The 24,894-nt window shown below is 26.2% G+C and overlaps 1 protein-coding gene across 1 annotated transcript; it reads left to right on the top strand.

The window, feature by feature from the left end:
- Window positions 1-148: 148 nt before the first annotated feature.
- On the top strand, window positions 149-24,152 carry LOC135931353 (neprilysin-11-like). The gene is made up of 13 exons (XM_065468407.1): window positions 149-176; window positions 5,994-6,212; window positions 10,557-11,041; window positions 12,671-12,744; window positions 13,906-14,128; window positions 14,183-14,281; window positions 14,357-14,434; window positions 15,201-15,304; window positions 18,789-18,856; window positions 19,409-19,527; window positions 19,744-19,839; window positions 23,904-23,980; window positions 24,050-24,152. The coding sequence occupies exons 1-13, from the start codon at window positions 149-151 to the stop codon at window positions 24,150-24,152; spliced, it is 1,773 nt and encodes a 590-aa protein (XP_065324479.1).
- The last annotated feature ends 742 nt before the right edge of the window (window positions 24,153-24,894 follow it).

Here is a 24,894-nt window from a genome sequence, read left to right as displayed (position 1 = left end):
AAATCATTAAAAGTCTAGTAGAACCATCGTTAATATGCACAACAGCAGATTGTAGGAGTGCCTATCGCCGGTAAATATATTTCCCAGCTCATTATTAAATTGAAAAATTTTAAACAAATGATCCTGAAATTTTGTTTACCACTCTTAAATGCCTTACTTAAAAGAATTGAAGATAGGTAAATTAATAATAAATGAATCAGTATTTAATAATTCTAGGTTTATTGGGAAAATTTTTGAAGATGAAAATATTTTGGCAACTATGCTTCATCCTTCTTTTAAACTATATTGGACATGGTTGCAAATGGATGAAAATTTTAATAAAAAAAAACAATTAATACAAAGATTAGTTGAGGAATTATCAAAGTCTTCAAATGAGTGCAAATTAACCTGTGAAAAAAAACCAATAATTTAATATCCGATTTTTTTCAGTATCCCACAGCAGGAGATATGATTGTTAATTATTTAAATTCTGATAATCAACAAATTTTAAATAGTTTTTTTCAAAAATGAATGGCGAGATTTTAGTATTTTTAAACAATATCCTGATATAAAAATGTTATTCATTAAATATAACACCACAATCCTTTCCAGCGCTCCTGTTGAAAGACTTTTTAGTATAGCTAAAAATGTCTTTACAGGTAAACGAGGATGTCTAAAACCAAAATTTTGAAAATATTTTATTACTGAAATCTAATAATTATTAAAATCATTTAATCATATATTATATTATTTTATTAATGATATATAATAATTATTTATATTAAACATATATTATATTAATATCTAAAAATCATTATTTTAGTTATATTTTGATAAATGTTGATATCGAGTCAATAAATTTTTTAGATTATTTCATGAATTTTCAAAATAGAATCCTAATTTAGGTTTATTCAAACCTTATCTAGAGTATAATAAAAAATGTATCTTGGTCGTAAAATTTACGACCCAATTTTGTGTTCAGGCCTGCTCTGAGCACGAAAATTTAGTTCAGACACTGAGTTCAGACCAGGGGTTTAAACCTGTGGTTCAGACCCGGGGTTCAAATCAGTGGTTCAGACACGGGGGTTCAGACTCATGGCTTGGACTCGGGATTCACATAAATAATGTTATTCCAAATAGTTCAGATTAAAAATATTTACCAAAAATATAGAAACAACAAAATGCAATGGCATTTCAGGTTAGATAGTAAAACCCTGCAAGCAACTCAGCTTAGGGTTAAAAAAAATTTAATTGGGACCATCTAAGGCTTAGAAATACAATAAAGATTAAAATGAGTTATTATATTGGTTAGCCGAGCGATTATTTCCAGCTATACCATCCTAGTTTAGAATTAGATAGGAACTTTCTTGCAGGATTTGTTTAATAATAACGCTATTCTTTAAACACGTATTGATTTTTTTTCTAATTTTAGAAATGTATCTTAGACAAATACATTTGATAACATTAGTTCCTAAATTCGGCAATATTGAGCTTGAATGGGATATTTAGAATAATTTCGGATCGTTCTTATTTAAGAGGGGTGGGGGAGTTGTGTCATTTTTATAATTGGGTAATGGCTAAATACAAGCTAACTAGGATCAATCTTCAGTCGCTTGACGAAGAAATTACATTAACATTGGGGCGTTTTAATTTATATTAATTTCTTCCAAATTTGAGCATCTATCTTTTTAAGAATAACCCGTAAAGCCAGAGTGATAATTTTAGGTTAAAATACTTGGTATTTTTTTAGCCGGTTAGATATATTTTCTTTGAAGAAGTTTAAAATTGTCGTAAAATTAAAAAAGAATTATTATAAGTTTTAATTAAAATAAATTTTTTAAAAAAAATAATGTTTTTTTCCATTTTCTTTCAAGTTTTTAAAAGTAAATGTGTTATTTTAATTATTTTTGTAAACAAGATTTTTTATCTGAATGGGTTTTATTAATCGCCAACATGTTTCATTAAATCACCACATTCACAACACTGAAAAATAATAATTAATAAACTTAACTTCAAAAAAGGCCCATTTTCGGCCGACCCTTTTTAAAATTGTTAAAAATTTCTGGAATTATTTAGATAGGTAAATAAATGAGAAATTCGCCTATTTTAACTTGCTAGCACATCTGGTTCCCGAGATATAAGGTCTTAAAGGTGCAAAAAAGAGCCACTTTGGAATCTGTAAAATTTTTAAAATGCTTATATCTCCAAAACTATGTATGGTAAAAAAAAAAAATAATATATTATATTGTAGGTAAAAAAAAATCTCTAAAGAGCTATTATAAAAAATAAATATTGGTACCAATTTGATACAGTAAAGACGAGATTAAATTTTACTAGCATATTATTTTACAAAATAAACTGTTTAAAACGATCTCTCTTTCTGCCTAATATTAACTTGTCCGTTCAGATTAATTTTAAATAATTCAACCGGTCTGCATCTTATTATTTTATCGTCGGTCTACAAATACATTCAAGATTCAGAGAGTGTAAAAACATATATTCTAGGTGCAGATCAATTAAAATTTTATTCTATACAGATGGACGTAATAAATATTAAAATGTTGCAACCCATTTAATCTACAAAGACATGCTTATTATTCCAAGATTCTAAGAAAGATTCTACCCTAGATGACCCAAAAAAATTTACCATTCAATTTATATATATTAATATGCTCTTCATGCCGACAAAAATTAGCAAACATTCCTAATACTTCAAATGACAATGTTGATATTGATTCTCCACCTCATATAAATAATCAAGATGCTATTGATAACATTAATATATCCCTATCAAGAGGAGAATATCCCATTAAAAGAAAACTTATGTGAAAAGAAATATTCGAAGAAAAAAATATCTAGAGTAAAAAAAAGTTTTAACGACTAAAATTATACCATTATCTTCATCAAATGATGAAAAATTCGATGAAATTCTAGATACCTTAAAAATCAATTTCCACAGCTGTCGATTATAAATAAATATAGATTATTAATATTATTACCATCAAATTGGACAGTAAGAAAAATTGTAAAATAATTTAATATTTCATATCATATGGCGTTAAAATCAAAAGGTTTAGAAAAGGGGGTTTTTTCAACACCGAATCCTAAACCCGGCAATAGTTGCCACCACCTTTGCTGTTGTCATTACTTTTTATAGCAATGATGAATATAGTAGACTGATGCCTGAGAAAATGGATTTTGTTTCTATAATAAAAAATGGTGAAAAGATTCAAGTCCAAGAATAATTAATTTTAATTAATTTACGAGAGCCATATCTTAAATTTAAAGATATTCATTTAAATAAATATTAAAATTGGACTAACTAAATTTTGTTTCAAATATTTTTTAAATTATGGAATATGATTTTATCTATATTTCTATATATTAATAAAAATGAATATTATATAAAAAAAATATATGAAAGATATTTATTATTAGAAATTTGTTTCATTATTAAATGTCTAATGGGCATTTGCCCACACTGCCCCTCAGTTTAATTAGTATATTTAATAGAAATTCAAAATTTTTTAGTATAAAAAGTGGAAATATCTGATTATTGATAAGTTAGTAGCAAAATTTTAACCATAATTCATAATTTCATCAAGCGCCATCTATTTCTTCTCCAATTTTTGGAGTCGATAGCATCGCCAAGATTTTGACTCGTATATATATTTATAAAAGGAAATAAAAGCAAAAAAAATATTCGAAAACAAACTCCCTTTTTTGCTTAAAAATACAGGTAAAACAATGTAAATCGGAAGTTAAAGACTCATTGGTGTCAATTTTTAGTTTTTTTTGATAGCCCTTTAGAGATTTTTTTTTTAATTACAATTTTTTTACCATAAATAGTTTTGGAGATATAAGCATTTTAAAAATTCTACAGATTCCAAAGTAACTCTTTTTTGCACCTTTAAGCCTGTATATCTCGTCAGGTGTGCTAGCGAGCTATAAACGGTTTTCTCATTTATATAACTATCTAAATAATCCAAGAAATTTTTAACAATTTTAAAAGGGGTCGGCCGAATCGTGATCGATTTAACACGGCATGGCCCAAATATAAAAAAAAACGGAAATAAAATTACACGTGTGACCTATTAGTTCTAATTTGGCTAGAATATTATATTTTACTTCTAATCTAGACAATATTTTAATTAAAATTATGACCCATATGAATTGAATTTACTTGAACACTGTTAGGTTGAATTTAGAATAGAATGATTTGAAAAAATATTTATTTTTATTTTTTGATATCTAAAATACATATATAAAAATTGCTTCAATTTGATATAATTTGCTTCAAATCTGCACACTATAATTAAAATTTCATGTGTGACCCATTAGTTCTAATTTGGCATGAATATTATATTTTACTTCTATTCCATTAATTAAAATTATGACCCATATGAATTGAATTTACCTGAACACTGTTGAGTTGAATTTAGAATATAATGATTTGAAGAAAATATTTATTTTTTGATATCTAAAATCCATATATATAATTTGTTTTAATATAATACTGGGATCTGAACCGAAACGGATATCGGCTCGGTTAGAATCGAATAAATATCAGGCTCAGTTTGAAAAAAATAGGTTTTAGAACCTATAAAAACGGGTTTGAACACTTTTGTATATAAACCTAAATTCTATTTATACATCTCATTTGTTGCGATTTTTGAGAAATTTATTGAGTTCTAGAGGGTGGTTTTTTTTATGTGATGCTCAAGATTTGCTCCCGATTCTCCTTTATAGTTATTAATCAGTAATATTACATTTTGAGTGTATTTATAATGCTATATGTAAATAATTTATATATTAGATTCGATTTATTTCTAAGTGTAAAAACAATAGAAAACAATTTAAATTTAAAGAAAAAAACAAAAACAAAAAAATATGAGAAAATAAAATATGAAAAATAACCATGCCATCAAATACATAAAATGAATCAAAAATAGGGTGTTCCAGTTCAAAAGCTTTGTATCCTAGACTAAAAAGCAATTAAGCATCAAAATTAAGTCGACCCAAAACACAATTTAAGCTTAAAAATTTAAATATTTTAAAATAGTGATATATTAACGGTTATAAAAATTAAATTAGAATGTTATCAATATACTAATAATAACTTTCTCATAATTTTATAAGTACAAAATCATGAGATTCGAACCGGTTCAAAGGCTAAATAGCGGTTCCGTTTAAGTTCGAATAGAAAATAATTTAACAGTTCAGGTATGATTCAGATTCGATAAAAAATAGCGGTTAATACCTTTTTGCGGTCAAGTTTAGGTTCGGTTTGGATCCCTGATATTTACTTCAAATCTGCACACTATAATTAAAATTTCATACGACCTATTAGAATTGAATTTAGAATAGAAAGATTTGAAGAAAATTTTATTTTTATTTTTTTATTATTTTCTTGGAAATTGATAAATAAATACTCAACGATGTCACGAATGACTTAGCGAGGGCATCGGAAAATTATAATATAAAATATATATATTATCTCTCTTTATTTTTATTTTATTTTAAATATTTGTTTTTAAAAATTTCATTTTCGCTTTAAAAAATTTATTTAATTAATTTTTTATTTAATTTTTTATTTAAAATATAATTTATTATGATATTTTTCAAATCCTATTTCTATTGCCTTACTATTATTATACATGCGTTTAATGCGATCAATGTCTCAGGTATAAATTTTATATAAATATTTTTTTTTACTCATTATGCTATCAGCAATTTTAATTATTAGAATCTCTTTTTTAAACAGATATAATTCCTATTACATTTATTTTTACAACGTGGAAAAAGTGAGCTAATTTTAATTTGGAAACTTTTGATTTGTATTGGGCTCTAAGATTATTATCTATTAATCTAAAAATAGCATAATGTTATACGAATAGACTTTTCCTTTTTTTTCTGGTATATATATTTAGTGAGCTAAGGTTCTGAATAATAAAAAAAGTAATTAAAAAAACACTATTTATATTATATATGTTTATACTTTTTATTGAACAAAGTACCTATATCTCACAATATCTCTCTCAGAACGAATCGAGAGCTAAAATCCTTTCCACTTTGGATTGATCATAATACACCAAAATGCAATAATTTTTATACTTACGCGTGTGGTTCTTGGATCGAACAAAAATCCCCCGAACTATCTGATTCTATACAAACTATCTCAAAGACTGATGAAATTAGTACCGAAAATATTAAAACTATACTCGATTTGTTAGGTAACTGAAAATAAATATTTTTTATGAAAAATTTATTATTATTGATAATAATATTAACATTTGAATTAATTCATATTGATTTAACGAAAATTAATTATTGAAAAGATTAGAAAATGTTGCTTTTTTAAAAAAAATAAATTATTCCACAACTTAAAATCACTAAAATGTCTTTTTTATTATACCCTGTTGTGCTCGCAGGCTGGTGCAGAGAAAATCCGATAAGCACTGAGGCATAATTTGTCCGCTTTAAATTGGGCTATATTTTTTTTTAAACAACAGCTCAATTCGAGCCTTTTAACAACATCATCTCTTCCCCTTAATGCTTATTATATAAATGATCGAAAATATTGGACATGAATCCCTTTTCAAAATTATTTTCTTCTAAATATTTTAACAAAATATATAAGGAACCATTGGTATTAAAAAAAAGGGGTAAACTTTAAAAAATTAGCACCATCTAAAAAAAATTGAACGCCCCCCTCCCACTATAATATCAATGATATTTATTAGAACTTTTAACAAAAAAAATATTATTTATAAGCATCTCATAACTGAAGAAAAACTTTGCTTTTTAAGCACCACCCCCTCTCCCTCCTATATAAAAAAAGATACGGAGTCTCAGTTTTATATAGCTCAAATTAATTGGAAATTATATAAATAAAGAGTTAATATTGATTAAAACAAGGTTATTTGTCTTTATTATATTATATAATAATTTCAAATAAGTATAATCCGTAAAAAGAATAATAAATATTTAACATATAAATAGAATTTTAAAACGATATTCTTAATATATCTCACTATAGTATCTAATTATAATATTATATTATTTATGTTGTATGTATATCATTTAAAGGATAATATTTAACTTAGGACAATTAATTAATAAATAAAAATAATTGATTGAATAGTGTTATATTATTCCTTTGTACAATTGAGAAATGGCTAAAAGTCGGTTAAATTTACCGACGCATACTGAGGAAAATCCACTAAGTACTAAGACACTAGTTTCAGCTAAAATTTGGGTTCATTTTAAGGTAGCTAAAAGCTAGGGTAACTATTTTTTAGCAGAGGTTTTTTATTTTACATAAAAAATTCAACATAAAATTGATAAATTTAGATATATTTTAAAAAATTTCTAAGACCCGATCCGGCCCGAATTTTCTTAAAAAATATTAGGCCCCCGGGACTACTTTGCAGATCTCTAACAGATATTAATACATCTGAAATAGTATATAGATATATAAAGCTACTTTTTAAACAACTCTGATAATCTTAATAACATATGATCATACATATAAGATAAAATTGCACTTAAATTTTTATTTTTTATATAAAAAAGCGTTAAATAAAAGTATATCAAAATATTAAAAGTAAACAGATATTGATACATCTTAAATAGTATATAGATATATAAAGCTACTTTTTATACAACTCTGATAATCTTAATAACATTAATTTTGTGATATTTATGATATCACTTGAAATATTTTGATCATTACCACCTTGTAAAATGCAAAATTCTTGTATTATATCACATACTTCATTAAATTCTCTACCAGTAAGCTGCTCCCCTTGATATTGGGGAACACAATAAATAAATAGCATCATGCATGTATTTATATCATCTTTACCTTTTCCAAATATTTTTTAATTTTTTTCTTTTTCAGATTTTATAAAGTATATTTGACCCCATTTGCCCGAATACTCCTCCGATCAATTGATCGGTCAATTGTCTGAATTTGACCGGTCAATTGATCGACTTGCCAACCCTGCAAAATCTATTAACCAAATAAATGAAGATCCAAACCAGTCTTTAAGTTGATTATACAGACGCGGACGGGTTAGACAATTTTTAAATAAATGGGCCGGTGGGCGAATAAATTAATGAACGAGCCGGTTAAAAGAAATTATATTCACATCTCTTATTGCTAATTCATTAAGATATTTTAGTCTTCCAAATTTTTAGTCAAAAACTAAAATATTCAAATAAACGCCTTAATTTAAAAACAAAAAATTTTTTAATGGAAATATTTAGAGGTATCTACAAAATGTTTTCAAAATACAGCTCATTTCGCCTGAAAATTATTAAAAATTTACTCGTCCACACCCGCCCGTTATTAAAAATATTTTTTAACCCGCCTGCTAGCCACCCAATGTTGAAAATATTTTAGAAAATCCGACCACTCCCGTCTGAAGTATGGGAGGGCGTAGGAGGGTGGATAAAAACCCAACCAATGCAGACCTCTAGTTTATGCGTTGTATTGGGAAATGTATTCCATGGGGATTCAGAATTTTTCAATCTTATATCATTTTTTGAGAGCCATTTTTAAATTTGGAAAGTCAGCTACCTGTCATTTTGGAAGGGATTTGTTTAAAATATATTCTAAAAATAATCTTGTATCCATTTTTCATTTAGGGATTTGTTTTTATCCTTTCTCTTATTTTAAATATAACTAATCCATTTTTTTAAAAAATAAAGGGCTAGTGGATAATAAACCAGTTTATAGTTTTGGTAATCTTTTTTAAATAAAAATAAAATTGTTTGATTTATTCTATCTATCTCTGCTATTTAAATAATAAAAGATATTCCTGCTAGGTCAAATAAAAAAAAGGAGGCCAATATTTAAGCAGAATTTAGAGATTAATTATTTATAAAATTGATTGGATCTGACCTTGTTATTATAATATTTAAAATTATTAACAAAAATTAAATATTTCAAACTGACTGAGATTTTTTAAAAATAGGTCCGAACCAGTTGTCATTTACTTCAAATAGTGAAGGTCAACGGTCCGGCCTTATCTATTTTAGACCGGAGCTGGACGGAATAACGGACCGGTCATTTCTTAGAAAAAGTCCGGAAGTTTGCATATTATAATGTTTATGTTAGTTGTTGGACAGCTCAATTAAGCCAATTATAAATAACATTACGCAAGCCTCGCGATTTCGTTAATAGATGTCTAAAATTTCTGCATCTATGAGAGAAATCTTTAGGCTTGCATAATATTGTTTTTAAAATATCGAGAGCTTTAATAAAACTAGCTTTCATTCTGCAATGGTCGCAAGTAAACTTTTCAATTACTCTTTTCACATTGTTTCTAAATGACCCCTATTTCTTTTTATATTTTTTCAGGGGAAAAGGCAGGGGGGGGGGGGTGAGTTTCATCAGATGTTTGTATTCAGTGGCGTAACTATGAAGGGGAGGGGTTTTGGGTTTGGACCCCCCCTCCCCCCAGAGCAAAAATTGAAATTATACGTTCAAAAAACTCAAAAGTGACTTTATATCAAATAAATACCATGAATATTTATATTTTTCTGGTTTTGATGTTTTTGGAAGGATATTATATCGCTATTGAAATTATTCTGGATAGTATTATTATAAAGTCATTGAGAATAATCTACTAAATTATAATAGCATATTATTGATGCATTTAAAAAATATATTTATTATATATTATCATTAATTAAAATGATCAATAATTCTAGGACTTTTATGTTATAAGAAAAACAAATATGATTTTTAAGATAAACACGGCCGAAGGCCCGTTAGAGGGGGTCTGTAGGACTAAGCCACCCAAGCTTTTATATGTATGGACCCTAAGGAAAATTCTTAGCTACTCCACTGTTTGTATTCGATCATTCATTTTTGAAGAGGCATAGTCTACAATCTTCGCATGCAATAAAATTTAAAAATTAAACATATCTACAAAATTTTTATTCGCAAAAAAAACAGAATGAAATTTATCTTCTTCTGAAATAAACTGATTTTTTTTTATCTCTAATAATATATTGATATTAGTTACATTTGTATCTCGGAAAAAAATCCTAGTGCCAGCCAGTTTCTTAATAGGTGTCGTAAAATTTTAATTCAAAAAAAAAACCTTAAGTTAAAATAATTCATAGCACCCATTTTTTTTTTAAATTTTAAGAGATCTGATTTTGTTGGAATCGTGTTTCAGCATGTATAGAGTACCTCTCTGCTGAAACCAATTAATTTAAGAAACAATTTTACACTATTTTGGGTTGACTTTAATTAATATGCAAAAATCTATGAATTATCGTGCAATTTTCTGAAATTAATACTAACATGTTCGAGTTCACACAAGACATGGCGGCGGGCCGTAACATCATCAGGTGGGAAATATTTACAAAATAGATGAATAATATTAAATTTATCAAATTTCTGAACATTTCAATTTATCACAATTTCATTAGAGAATAAAATAAAGATTTAGAGCCTTTAGATGGTCGGGCTTTAGTAACGAATTTGCTAGACCCCCACATGATATATATATACACTCATATTTATAAAAAAAATAATTTTGTTTACATTTAATATAAAGATGGCGACTACAAATACGAATATGAATTCGAAAAAAAAGCCAAAATGTTTTTAGACTCCTGCATGCAAAGGCGAGATATGAAAACGGGTGACAATACGACCCAAGCATTTTTTGCGTCTCAAATATTTCGTCCCAAGGTGTGGCTAGATTTAAAGGATGATTATATCCGTAAGGATTTCTCCGCCTTGCAACGAAAGATGGATTTAAAAGTTAAAAGTTCGGATTGGAGTTTTCAAAGTTTGTTAACCGAGTTACACAGATTCGACATCTTTTTCAGCCTCGACATAAGGTATAATCATGAGGAAAGAACTCAAGTTATCCTTTTGCGAGCGCCGCAGATCCGTTTAAAATTACCTAAATATTACTCTGACCCAGCCATTTATAAGTTACACCGAGAATACGTCTACACACTTATGCACGAATTGTTCGGTTATGATATAAACGATGTAGAGGGTATTTTGGACGTGGAAAAGGCGTTGGCTAAGGTAAAATTTAATAAAAAAGTTAAATAACCTAATTTTAATAGGCCTACTTTGGTGATTATATATTGACATATTATAAATCAAAGTAAAATAATTGGTAAGTTATCCAAAATATAAGATTGTCCTAAATAGAAGATGATATGACAATAGTGTGCATGAGGGTATATAATGATATATATTAATTTAGAATGACTATTCATTTATTAAAAGTGTACATGTTAGTAATCAGCTGTTGACCCATGTTTATGATTTTCACGTGGAAAAACATTAATTTTTAAAAAATTAAATTGTTCCAAAATGCTATAAAAAGTTTACTGTGAAAAAAAAATAGAATATGATAAAGCGTTCATTTGGCTCAACGTTTCAGCCACAAAATGGCGTATACAGTCGACTAGGTATATATAGGGTTTTAACTGTATTTAAATGGATGAATGACCATCTATAATATGTGAATACTGTTTGGTATATTATACCTATAAATGCTTGATAAAACATTCGTGAAAGGGCTGATGTGGTTTTACGAGGGTTCACTCAATTATTTAAATATGTAGAAGAGACCCGAGTCGATTGAGACACTTTTTGCTCAAACCTGAATAGTTTTCATATTTTAAATGCACTCAAAGTATAAGCTATTTGAAATTTATTTTTAAAAACTATTACTTTAAAAAAAAATTAGTTTGATTTTTTTTGGACTAACGTACCTACGTGGAAAGTTGGACACAAGTTATTAGTTACACGAAAAAAAACATGCTGGTTCTAAATATAAAATAAAATAATTGTTATTCTTCTTATATGAATTATATATTTTCCTTTCTCAATTAAAAATTTTTGTGTGAATTAAGTTGATTTTTCCCTTTTATAGTTATATTGCAACTATTTATACTTGTTGAATTAATAAAATGTTTATTGTCACCAATTTATCAAATTAAAATGAAAAATTATTTAATAAGTATATGGACCAATATATTTTTTCAGTCAATATTTTTTTTTCACTCTTATTAATAATTTTTTGAGGGCGCTTTTTTAAAAATTTAATCTTATTTTACCAAATATGTATTCCAGCATATTTAAAAAACCTACTCTGTGATTTTTAGCTTATAGGGTTCAGCAAATTTAGATTTTTATGAAATTGTTAAAAAAAATTTAAATAAAATAACTGATTCCCAAAATTGTACGTATTTCGGCTTGTAAAGAGCATTAATAACTGAATATTAGATAATTTTGTCCGTGAACTTTTAAACCACCCTTAATATATATGTATATGATCAACTTGCTTGAGCATCAAAAAGATAAAAAAAAATCCTCAGAGATCAAAATCTTTGAAGATTTTTGTTTAGAATAGCATCTAGCAATTGCATAAATATAACTAATTCATATCTTAGGCTGCTTATTAACGAATCCCATTTTAAAAATTTACTAGCATGGCCCTGGACTTGGACAATAGCGGACTCAAAAAATGACCAGGATTTTTTGAAAATAGAATTTATTATTTTTATTAAATCTATTATATAATTTTTTTCAATAAAAAATAACAGAATTATAATATAATAATTTGTGCCACATTGCAAATTTTTTATTATTTAAATCATTTGTTATATGAAAACATTTAATTTTCTTTTTACGCATAAACAGATTTATGGAAGTGTAGCAAATAACCCTGATAATGAGTACGATTATACATATTACCTAATAGATACACTGGACAAGTTATATAATTTCGTAAACATAGATGCATTTTTAATAAAATATTATGATTTTTATTTTTAAAAAAACTTTATATAAAGTCATAAGGCAGAGACCTGCAGGCCCGGCCCTAAACTCGACCCAGTTTGGGTTCACGCGGGCTATATTTTAATTTTTATCCGGGCCGGGCCGAATATTTAAAAACCAAATATTTTAAATCGTCATTATTATTTATAAGAATTAAAATAAATATAATATATTTTTAAAAATAAGCTTTTATTTTAAAAAAATTCGGGCCAAATCGAATTTAAAATTATAAACCCGGTTTTTAAATCCAAATCGGGTCATGCAGATAGTATCTCTGCAGGTCTATCTCTTATATTTACATTTATTTGTTGCAATCAATGATTTGATTGCATTCAAATCAATAAGTCTAAACCTTAGGGTACTGACAAATATCAGTTAGGACTTATTAGATATAGGTTAAATATGAATATTTATTATGCAAAAAACTATCATTAAAAAAATATATAAGGGATATAATTATCTATAATTTTTGAATTTAAAAAAAAGAGTGAATTACTGATTTTTTCTATTTTCCTTTTTTTATATACAATTTAAATCATATTATTGGTTAGTGAGCAGGAATAAATATCGACTTACTTTTAAGTCCTGCCCCAATATTTTTCGGTTAAAAACTCGGCTAGGCTGTTTTGTAGTCTGAATTGAATTATATGTATATTTCATATATTTTTCCTAAATATACGATTTTTTTTTATAGCTTGATTGGAACAAGTATTTCAGAGATGTCTTCAGTCAATATGGAATTGAGTTCAAAAAAAGCTTGATTATAATAGAATCAATGCAATATTTGGATTCTCTTTATTATTTTTTGAAAAAAGCTCTTTCAAAGCCTTCCTTCAAAAAGTATTTATTCATTCTTCTTTCTTTCTTTTTTAGTATATATATATATAATTTTATTTCATTTTAATTTTTTGATCTTTAAAATAAATAAAGAAATAAAAGGAATATTTAACTAAATATTTAGAATTATAGAGATATATTTAACTGTGTTTCAATTTAATTATTATATTGATTTAAAGTTGTATATCAATATAAAAATAAAATGTTAATTTAATATTGATATAGCACGAAATATATTTAAAAAAAAATTCCTTTAAAAGAATGCTTAACGATTACATGTTATTCGCTGTTGTAGACAACTTAGTCCATTTCATGCCAGAAGACATGAAGGATGTTAAGAGACACAGTATTAAGTACACCACTAGGTATAAATGGGATGACCTAGAAGTTAATTATTGTGCAAGGGCCGTCGAAAGTTATATGCCAGGAACCTTGTCAAATATATATGAAAAGAATGTCCGTTCTGAAAAGGAGTATGAAGAAGTTTGAAAAACATTATGATAAGTCTTTTTTAGAGATAAAACTTGAATTTTATAGGTAGAATATATGTTCGATAGAATAAAAGATATGCTTTCTTACAGTATAAGAACCTTATATTCGTTGACTGCTGTTGATAAACGAATTCTGGTTATCAAAGTAAATACCCTTAATTTAAATGCAATTATAATCGTTATTTCTAATTTTCCTTCATGTTTCATTTCTAAATGATAGCTTAATTCGATGAAAATTGAGGTAGGAGCGTCAAGCGAAAACCAGGATAACGATAAATTGGAGAGGCAATACGAGGAGGTTGTTATTCATTTATATATTATTTTATTTTCTTAATCCTTGAAAATAAGTCTTTGGGCTCCTGAAAATTTAAGTAAAGGTTAAAATTAGATATTAAATAACCAAATCAACCGGTCCGATTCCGATTAAGACATATAAAACCGGAGTTGATGTTCATAAATTTAATTAAATCGATTATGATTCAACTCAAGGAAATTGTTTTTACAATATCTGATCCATTTAAAGTTCTATCGTGTGTTTATAATTACTTGGAAAGATTAAATTTTATAATAAAAGATCAATAAATCCTAACCCAATATCTCTCAAACCTTCAAATAACCCTAACTCATATCTCTCTGACCTTTAATCCTACAGATACTTGTTTAGTTTTAAATATATTTCAGCACAATTAAAAAATTTCCTACAGTTGAGCATTCCTTAAGTTGAGCGAATACATTAATTCATATTCTGTGCTTATTATTCACGGATCTAATTTTTAAAATGCACCCTAGTCCTGAGCAAAAGGTTTTGATTACGGCCCAGAATAGATATAGTTCCTAACCCTATCTTTGAGGAATTTTAGGGAAGAAGTAGATTTTCATGACATATTTATGGGAAGTGAAACAGCCCCAGGTCCCCAAAATTAAATAAGAGGGATGTAAGGAACAAGCCATAAACATTTCATTTACATGGTTTTAATTCTCACATACATTGTAATTTAAGCCTGAAAAACATATTCGAATATATTCCATAATCGTTTATTGTAAATATTTAAACATGATATTAGTTTGATTTCATAGTCAGCGACATGTTTTACCAAAATGCTTTATTGGCCGAGGATAAAAAATTAGCCAGATTCCACAATCTTGTCCTGGATAATGCGCCCTCAAAGTTTGTTTATAAATATTTATGATAAAACTCTTTTTATTTTTATTAATAATTGGTATTAATAGTTAAAAAGGGTTTTAAATTATTTCCTTTTGTCAAAATTATATATTAACACAACGATTTGCTTTTTAATATTTTTTATTTTTGCCCCATTCATAATTTCTAAAGATTAGTTTTTTGGGCTAAAAAAAATTATATTTTCTTGAAAAATAATAATTTTATAATAAAAATAAGTTAGTTTTCTTAGACCATTTTTTAAAAAATTTTATTAAATTAATAATGAAAAGTTGTCTTGCTATTCTATTCCTTTCTTTATTTTTTCAGACGAATACTTATCTTCACTTTTTTTTTAAATATTACTGATCCATTATTCTTAAGAAATGTAACCTATATTATATTTTCCCTTTTTGATTGACGTCAATAATGAGCTTATTATTTAACATGCTTTTAACCAATATTTAAAAATTTATGGGAAAAAAATTAATCAGCACAATGTTTACTTTATTATTAGAATAGTTTTTACTATCATTCCATATGTAAATCAATATTATACATAACTCATATCATTAATATATTGGAATCAATATTAAATATAACTAATATCATTAATATATTTAAGTTCTTGCACATCTCCCTAAAGTGTTCGGTAGTTAACTCATGCCAATATTGTAATTATTTATATATGTATATTGGTATTGGTAGTTGATATCTAGTGTATCAGCCTGAGCAAATTGAGATTGTTATAGGCTAAAAAATGGTATCGATGCATAAATTTATTTTAAATTTTTTCCTAATATAGTAAATTATAGAATATTTTGGCCACAATACTCATAAGCACATGCCCATTTATACAAAAAACTTATTTCAGAAGCTATATCAGAAACTAGACTGAATTGGTTAATTTCTCCATTTAAATTTAACATAGAAATTTGATTCTCTAATACAGAAATAACTAAATAAATATTTCTATATTTATTTAAAATTTTAATGTATTGATTATAAAAAAAGTTTTATGCTGATCTCGAAATTTATATCCCTAAAAGAAATATAAGTTATAAATATATTCCGACTCTGAAGAAGTTGTTATATAATATAAAAATTATAAAATATTATAGATTAAATAACCATAATTTAATTAACTTTAATTTGATTTCAGATCCTTTTTCTAAAAATCACTAAAAATTATTTTTATAATATTTTTTAGTCTTTATGGAAAGGACTCATTAGTTAACTATGATGAGATAATGGCGCTTTTTCAAATCATATGATATCAGTATCGTATGTAAATTTGAGGGGAGGTGGGGGGGGGGGTCATAAAATTATGTAATACTTTAATATTTTAATTATAAAATCCCATTTAAAAGTTAAAATAAGGTTTTAAGGAATAATTTCGAAAGAACCTACCCCATTTACCCACTCCCGCTAAATACCCCACTGTTCTATATATTATGTAATATATTTAAAACTTAGGACATAATTTAAGTTCCCTTTAAAAAAATATATATATTCTTTGCATCTTAAGAGATTGGGATATAACTGCTTTTGAAGCTAATGGACAATATGTTTACCAAACCAATAAGATATGTAAGTATTAACATAAACAAATCTTTATGACCTAATCATCTAATTATCAAACGTTTTAGGCATTCCAGCTGGATTAATTAAACCTCCATTGTACAGCCCTAGTTTTCCACTGTAAGTCATGTACAAATATAAAATATTGATCTCTAATTATTTATTTTTTAAAAGGAATCATTAAAATATTTAATTTTATTTTAAAGAGTGTTGTTAACATTTGGCATTATTTTAAACAAAATATATTCAAAAAAATATTACCATTTTCTCATATTTAGGGTATACCAAGATATAGTATTGTTGAAATTAGTTATAAAATTTATGTTAGATATATTTGTGCATATAAATTTTGCGAAACTATTTCCTTAGGGCTTTTCTTCGCAAGAGATAATTTTGTAAATGCATAGTTGCCACTACCCCTAAATATATTACCATGAATGAATAATTACCGTGAAAATATTTATTTTTATTCGTATAATGTTTCGGAACTTCATTTGATTGGTTAATATTTGGTTATAACAAAAAGGAGGAAAGAGTGGCAAACTGTTTTATGGGTCAGATCTGGTCGAAAATGTTGTTAAACGGCCCGATTTGATCTGATTTTCGATTCATAAAAACAGTTATAATATTTTAGTCAGAAAATATGGTATAAGCCACAATGTTTGGCTAATAAATGTTCAACCTTTGTGCCATCTAAAACCAAAATCTTCAGGTATGCGTAATAGTTTCCTGGATAAAACATTGAGTTAGCCGCATTTAAAAATAAAAAATCTGCTTAAATCGAGCCCTAGTAACATTAGAACGAACCGTGTTGATCTTTTATTAAATATATACATACCATTTTCTAACACATGAACCAAACCCTAACCCGCCAATACAGTAAAATCAGGCGATTTTATGTGATGGGGGGGGGAAGGATTTTGTTTAATGTCAGATTATTTCACCAAAAAAAATATATGTCTTATTAAAAGATGACTTTTAAATCATTTACTGAGGGCGATTTTTAAATTTTATAAATCTCATTTTAGCCGAAACGTATATTCCAGCAGGTATAGAGGGCCCAGTCTGTAGATTTTTAAACAATTCTGTAGTTGAGCTTTAGGACTACTTCTAAAATATTGATTTTGCATATAAATAGATAAGTTTGTAAAATCATATGAAATTCGCAGTTTTGGGCAGACTAAGCATGCTGGAATATATTTCCGTTCAAATAGAATTTTTAAAATTTGAAAAATTAGCCCCTCAGTAAATTATTCTAAATTAAAAGATATCCCATGGATTTCCATATCCCATTACGACATACACACTTGATTTAAAAAAACCTGATTGATAACTTAGGCTGGGTTCATAGTGGGATCAATCGCACGATTTAACAGCGGATCGATTTTTAAAATCTGCAATTTTTCGTTATAAATATTTTCATAATAAATCTAAAAAAAATTAAATTAAAGAAGAAAAATGTTTAAAAATTGTTCAACTGTTAAAACGTGCCGGATCACTATGAATCCAATCTTATGATTTGCTTTTATTAATATGATTTTAGGAATGGGTAGATGAATATCTATCTATGTCCTGATATATATTTTTTTAGTATAATAAATTTTGCTTTTGCGATAATATTTTCGTGGCATTATATTCGTTATATAATGCATCTACCAGTATTGCATTTATATATAGCTGCATTCCCAGTTAGATCGCGGAGAAGAATAAAAATACAGCATATTTTGTATATCGCGAATTCGCTCTAACTGTGAAAACAGAGTAAGGATAACGCTTTTTCTCCTAAAAATGTTTCGCGTGGAATTGACTTGATACGAAATAACAACTTGAACAGACATTTTATATATTCATACTTTATTTTTAAATAACAACGCATATAGATATTTTTTTTTTAAAAACATATATGTTGAAGATCAATCAATTATGGCGGCATAGGTTCTATAATTGCCCACGAAATCCTTCACGCTTTTGATTCCCTAAGTATTTTTTTTTAAAAAATATTTCCTACGAATCTATTTATTAAAAAAAATGTTATTTGGGGATACGGAATCTTTAAATTTTATATAATTTTACTGAGGGCCATTTTTGAATTTGAAAAATTTGGTTTGGCCGGAAATATGTTCCAACATGTGTAGAATACTTATTATAAATTTTGGACAATATTTCCCCATTAATCTTTGTGTATTTTTTTTTATAATTTATATTTAAAAAAAACGGATATAAATTAAAAGTTTTTCAACAGTTCTTGACAAAGTTATTTAAAATTCACAGTTGTGGACTCTATACATGGTGGAATGCATGCATTTCCGATTAATAATATTTTTCAGGTTTAAGGATCCATCTCAGTGAATACGACATATATATATTAAGCTTTCTTTTCTATTACACATTTAAAATTACCCGATTTTTATTCATAAATTTTTTAAAAAAAACCCTTTGTATACCAATATAATTAGGCAATTATGCTTGTTATGATGTAGCCTAATAATATTTTTATAATAATATTAGTTTTTTTAAATATTTCGAATTAAGCCATCTACCTAGATGTAGAATCGAGAAATATTTTAAGCGCAAATGCTGCCAAATTTTTTGTTAAAAGAAACAGATGCCTTCAAGAACAATATTCAACCTATTCATACGATGGTCTTAAGGTTTGTCCAAAAATACAATATTATTTAGATAATTTCCATTTGAAAAACCTTTAAAAAAATTTTAACCCCCTCCCCCCCTCCATCTTCCTCCAATAGTTTAATCCAGATAAAACTTTGACGGAAGACGTAGCGGATAATATAGGATTAATCATGGCTTATAAAGTTGAATAATAATTAAATTATAGTATCTACATAAAATTAATAATATATTGCAAGGCCCTTAATTCAAAAATTGAATATGTGAATCTAAAAAGACCTTTATCTCATTCGAATATAACGGCCGATCAATTATTCTTTTTAGCTCATGCTCAGGTTTATTATTTATTTATTTTTTCTAATAAATTTTGACTGTTTATATATTATATATATTTCCCCAGGGTTTCGAACCGTTAGGTATAGTGGTTCAGTTCGTTTCAGTTTTTAGTTTAAGATTTTATAAAGGTTTTGTTCAATATCGGTTTTTTTGAAAAAATTCATATCGGTTTGGTTCGATTTATAATTTATAACGGTTCTTTCGGGTATGTTCCGGTTTTTATAAATTTGATTTTTTTAAAAAAATTAATCTTAAGCCATATATATTAATCTAAGAGAAGAATCTTTTTAATTTATATTTTTATAATTTCTTATTTAATTTAACCAAGACAATCTAATAGATATTTTTATAAAACTTAGTAAATATAAATTAGATTTAGATAAAAACAAACATGCGCAAATACAATGTAGAATAAAATAACGCATAAATATAAAGAAATGTATACTATTATGTTTAAAAAGAGATTTAGAACAACTAAAATATTTTCTAATATTTCCGGATTGTTTAAACTTAACGCTAGAAAATGCTCTTTCGATGGATACCTTCGACTGCTAGCAGTTATAGCTAATTTATAAAGTTTTGGCATATTATTTTTTACATTTTCCCAATAATTCAAAAGATTAGTATCATTTATCAAATGACCGAAATATATATTCTATTTCTATACATTAATTATAATTTTCTATGCCCTGAGAATTATACTTATTAAGGCTTTAGTGTGGCTTTAATAAATCAAACCATCATCAAAATTATCTTTAGAATGTGAACACGTAGGGTATACTATCTAGAATTTCAATATTCTGATTATTTAAATTTTGTATTAAGTTCCAAGCTTTAGAAAGATGTTTTTTGTAAATCTCTTTTTCTTCAAATGTTAAAAATACATTATATCTTAGGTCGAGATATATAGCTTAGCAAAAATCGTCATTTTTCAAATTTATTTCCCGTACTTTTATCGTAGAAACTAAAAGTCTGCCAAATGGAGTATCTATTTTCTCGTTTTCTTGTTACATTTGATCCACGCGACATAAAAATCGCCCATTGTCAATTGTTCATTTTGTCAAAATATAAGCTGGATATAAAGCTTTTAATATAATCGCTATTTATTTTCCATTCATTCTCTGATAAATATTTTTCTCGATCATTGCTTTGGAACGATATTTCTTGGCAAAAGTTTTTTAATTCTAGTAATCTCTCCAACATTAAATAGATTGAGTTCCATCTTGTGCAACAACCTATTAGTGGTTTTTTCAAATTTAATTTGGACAGAATAGCTATTGTCTGATTCTTATTTTTTCCCATATGTTTCTTGCTTTTAATGACAATTTCATTTGAATTTTTAAATGCATTTTTGTTAATAGAAATGTATGCGAGGCAAATCTAATGCCCTGGATCTGGTATTAGGTATAAAATATTTTCAATATTTAAAGGTTCTTTATTTTCATCATTAATTAAAACATTGTTATTATATTATCATTATCTATATCATCATTATTTAAATAATGGTTAAGGCTATCATCATCATCTTCATCGTAATGTATTAAGAGCTTAATTGTTTTAATCATATTTGCTGCATTATCGGTGATTATCTTGTAAATTTTCTTAATTCTTATTTCTTTTAGAACTCTAAAATATTTTTTTAAAGATATTCTGATGTGTGTCGTTCTTTTATCTCTTTTATGCATATAGTTCTTGATTTTATTTTTTCGTTATTTATAAATTTAATGTTGGTCCCCAATATGGACCTATCATATCTAGTTGCTATATCTAATTTTAACGAAGTAAGTTTTTGTTATATTTCATTTTTTATATTTTGCAAAAAATCAAACGCCATTTTTTAAATATTATTGCGTATATTTTCCTGATAGTTAAATTTCCACCCAATCCTATATTTATTGTCTATAACATTTCGAAATGCTGTGTCGTCAATTGATTTTATTGGTCTTCGGTGCAGGAGCGGATTAAAGTTTTTATTGTAGTAGTTCTGGGCTTAAAAGCATTTTGGATTGTATTATACTGATTTGCATTTTTCATTATTTTAGTTTTTTAATAGTCACATTTTCTTTCTTGAATTCCCTATAGTAGAACCTTTCTATATGTCGCTAGAGATTTGCATGGTCCCCTTAAAGCTTTACAACAATCTTCTAATTTACAAATAGATTGATTTTTTATATTATCTAATTTAAAATAGGATCGCACAGGATTTGAATTTTCCCGAACTATTTAATAAATATACTGATAAACTATATGATGATGAATAGAACAGAATTTTTTTATTATATATATGATAGAATAAATAATAATAGAATCAATTTTACATAATATTATAATATGGTTATTTTTTTAAAAAAACTTGGATTAAATAAGTTAACTAACATTGCATTAAATTATTTTTATACTTTTATTTATTTATTTACATGTATTATATTATACTTACATTGAGTTAAAAATAATAAGAAGATATATATTTTGATGTTAAACTAAATATAAATACTATAGTTTAACTTAAATTACCAATTCTGTCATATTCTATATAAACTAAGATACTTTTTTAGAATTATAAACTTATTAATTTAGTCAAGAATAGTTTTGTCTGATTTTAATATTATATCTTACCTAATTAACTGGTAATTTGCCTAACCTCTATTAAATTGATTATTTAAAGTAAAACAATAAATTTGGTATTTTGATATGTAGATAATATAAAAAATTTTAATCTAAAAAGAAATCACGAATTTAAAAATTGCACCCAAGGAAAATTAAAATTTCAAATTTAAGTAAATAATCTAAATTTAATTATTTTTACAACCGTTTTGAATAGGTTAAACATTTATAACATACCGGTTCGCTCTTTTTATATTTTCCTTATAACGGTTTGGTTTCGGTTCAGAAAATCGTAATGGTTAATTCCGGTTTGGCGGTTCGATTCAAAACCCTGTAATTCCCTGCATGAACTTATCAAATCCTATCAAATTCAAATCGATCATCTAACTTAATGCTAGATTTTTATTTTAAAATTTTTATGATCCAAAAATTAGGACAACAGCTTTTGGTCATTCTTTAGCGTAAAATAATTTATATAGGATTCGAATGCTCTAAAAATATTAGTGAATTTTATAGACCGCATGTCAAATTTTTAAATATTTTTGGATCTGACTAGAGCTGGAAAAAATAGGTTCTATGAAGGGCCCTAATATTGAATTTACCAGTTATGCTTTCGAGGAGTCAAAGCAATTTAGCTTAGCACTAGTAAATACTCTATCAAATGAAGTGAGAAATTTAACCTTTTATTTGTGACCGATGAATCAGAAATTTACCCCTTTATTTAAGAAATATGATTTTTTTCCTGGTATGAATCCTAGGTGTACTTATATCTTGATAAGAGGAGATGCATATAAGAATGATACCCCCTTTTTCTGGAAAAAATACAGATTAGAAAAACAACCTTTGTTTTTTTCTGTTTTTTTTTAAATTTAATATATATAATGTTTAAAAACGATATTTTCACGATTAAATAAAAAATAATAATGTATGCTTAAATAATATTGAAATATTTTTTTTTACTATACATCTTTAAAAAAATTTAAATGATATAAAGAATAATATAGACATTTCTTTACTTTTGATCACAAAACTGGAACCGGGAAAATATCTAAGAACCAGAAATAAAATATCCGAGATTCGGTTCCTAAACTGTTAAAAAACAGTTCAATTAATTTATATTGTGTAAAGTATAATCAAAATAATTAATTTAAACGATAATATCTTCCAAAGGGATTCATACATTTCAAAAATAGATATATATAAATAGGATACAATTTCATTAAAACTGGTTTCTGAAAATTTTAAAATCAGTCCCGGTTTATATTATAACCCAGTTTCGAGCGTTCTAACTTCCGGTACCAAAACCCTTGGAACAATTTAAATCTTAAGAAATAAATCCATCTTTATAAAAAAAAATTGAACCGGAAACAGAACTTTTTTTAGTTTATGTTTCCAGACTCTGGTTTTTACTCCGCCATGTCTTAATTTTTATCATATACTATAATATGCATATTTTTAGAGTGATTGTACGGTATCAAATCGTGAATTAGTAGAGAGAAGAATTTTAATTCATTCCCATACTCATGCCAATTTTAGGTATTATTGATTTTTTTTAAAAAAATGATATTAATATTTTTAAAAAAATTTATATTTTTAATATAATAGAGTTATCGGAAGTCTCAGCAACTCGAATGAATTTATTTCCTCATATTCATGCGATGCCAAAGACGTCCGCTCCACATTTAACAAGAAGTGTCATTTCTGGTGAAAATAATGTTATTCGAAAGATAACAAATTTTTTATCCACTAAAAAAAATTGGACCCTTTTTAATAAACAAATTGAAAAATCAAAGATAATTTATTTTTTTGTAAAAAAAATGTTTTAATGTTTTTAATTACATTTTTTTTATACGGGTATAATGATTATAAATGATTTGTCAAAAATATTTATTTATTATGAATAAATTTTGGATTTGAGTTAAATTATTTTTTATTTATTTGTAAGAATAAGGATAAATTATTTAATTCTTACATTCTTAGTATTATAGTATGCGATTGTAGGTACATAAGAACATTGGACTAATGAATGAAAAGTAAATAGAAAGGAAAAGTTAAAAACGACTACATTAAAATAGCTTCTTATTTTTATTTAAAAGTTAGAATTAAAAAATTTTTTTTTTAAAGATACTCTTGTAAGGCCTCAACTTTAGGCGAATTTATTTTCATTTCCATATTTATTACTATACGTTATTAACTGCTAGGAATGACTCCGGATGTTGACTTAATAAACCTACATTAATTATCCAATAGGCACAGAAATTCTGATTTAACTAATGTCCCAATTTTTATAAAAATAAACCTTTTAAATATTTAAAATAAGAGAAAAAAAATGTTTATCTCCAATATTTCGTTTCAGGAGTGTAAGCTTTGACTAATTTACCATTAATATACTACCATGTTTAATATTTTAAATCCTATTATATTAGTACATTAGGCAATAACTAGAATTT

Source organism: Gordionus sp. m RMFG-2023, chromosome 1, assembly GCF_954871325.1.
Source record: "Gordionus sp. m RMFG-2023 chromosome 1, tfGorSpeb1-WG-v2, whole genome shotgun sequence".
Lineage (NCBI taxonomy): Eukaryota > Metazoa > Nematomorpha > Gordioida > Chordodea > Parachordodidae > Gordionus > Gordionus sp. m RMFG-2023.
The sequence above is the reverse complement of the archived record's forward strand: the minus strand, read 5'-3'. Positions and strand labels throughout refer to the sequence as shown.

What these genes read in the sequence shown, in the direction of transcription:
- LOC135931353 (XM_065468407.1), top strand. Translation starts at nt 149, where the DNA reads ATGCCTTACTTAAAAGAATTGAAGATAG. An exon ending in AACTATACTCGATTTGTTAG is followed by an intron (nt 6,213 to 10,556) that starts GTAACTGAAAAT and finishes TTTAATATAAAG; the next exon opens with ATGGCGACTACAAATACGAA. An exon ending in TGGAGAGGCAATACGAGGAG is followed by an intron (nt 14,435 to 15,200) that starts GTTGTTATTCAT and finishes ACATGATATTAG; the next exon opens with TTTGATTTCATAGTCAGCGA.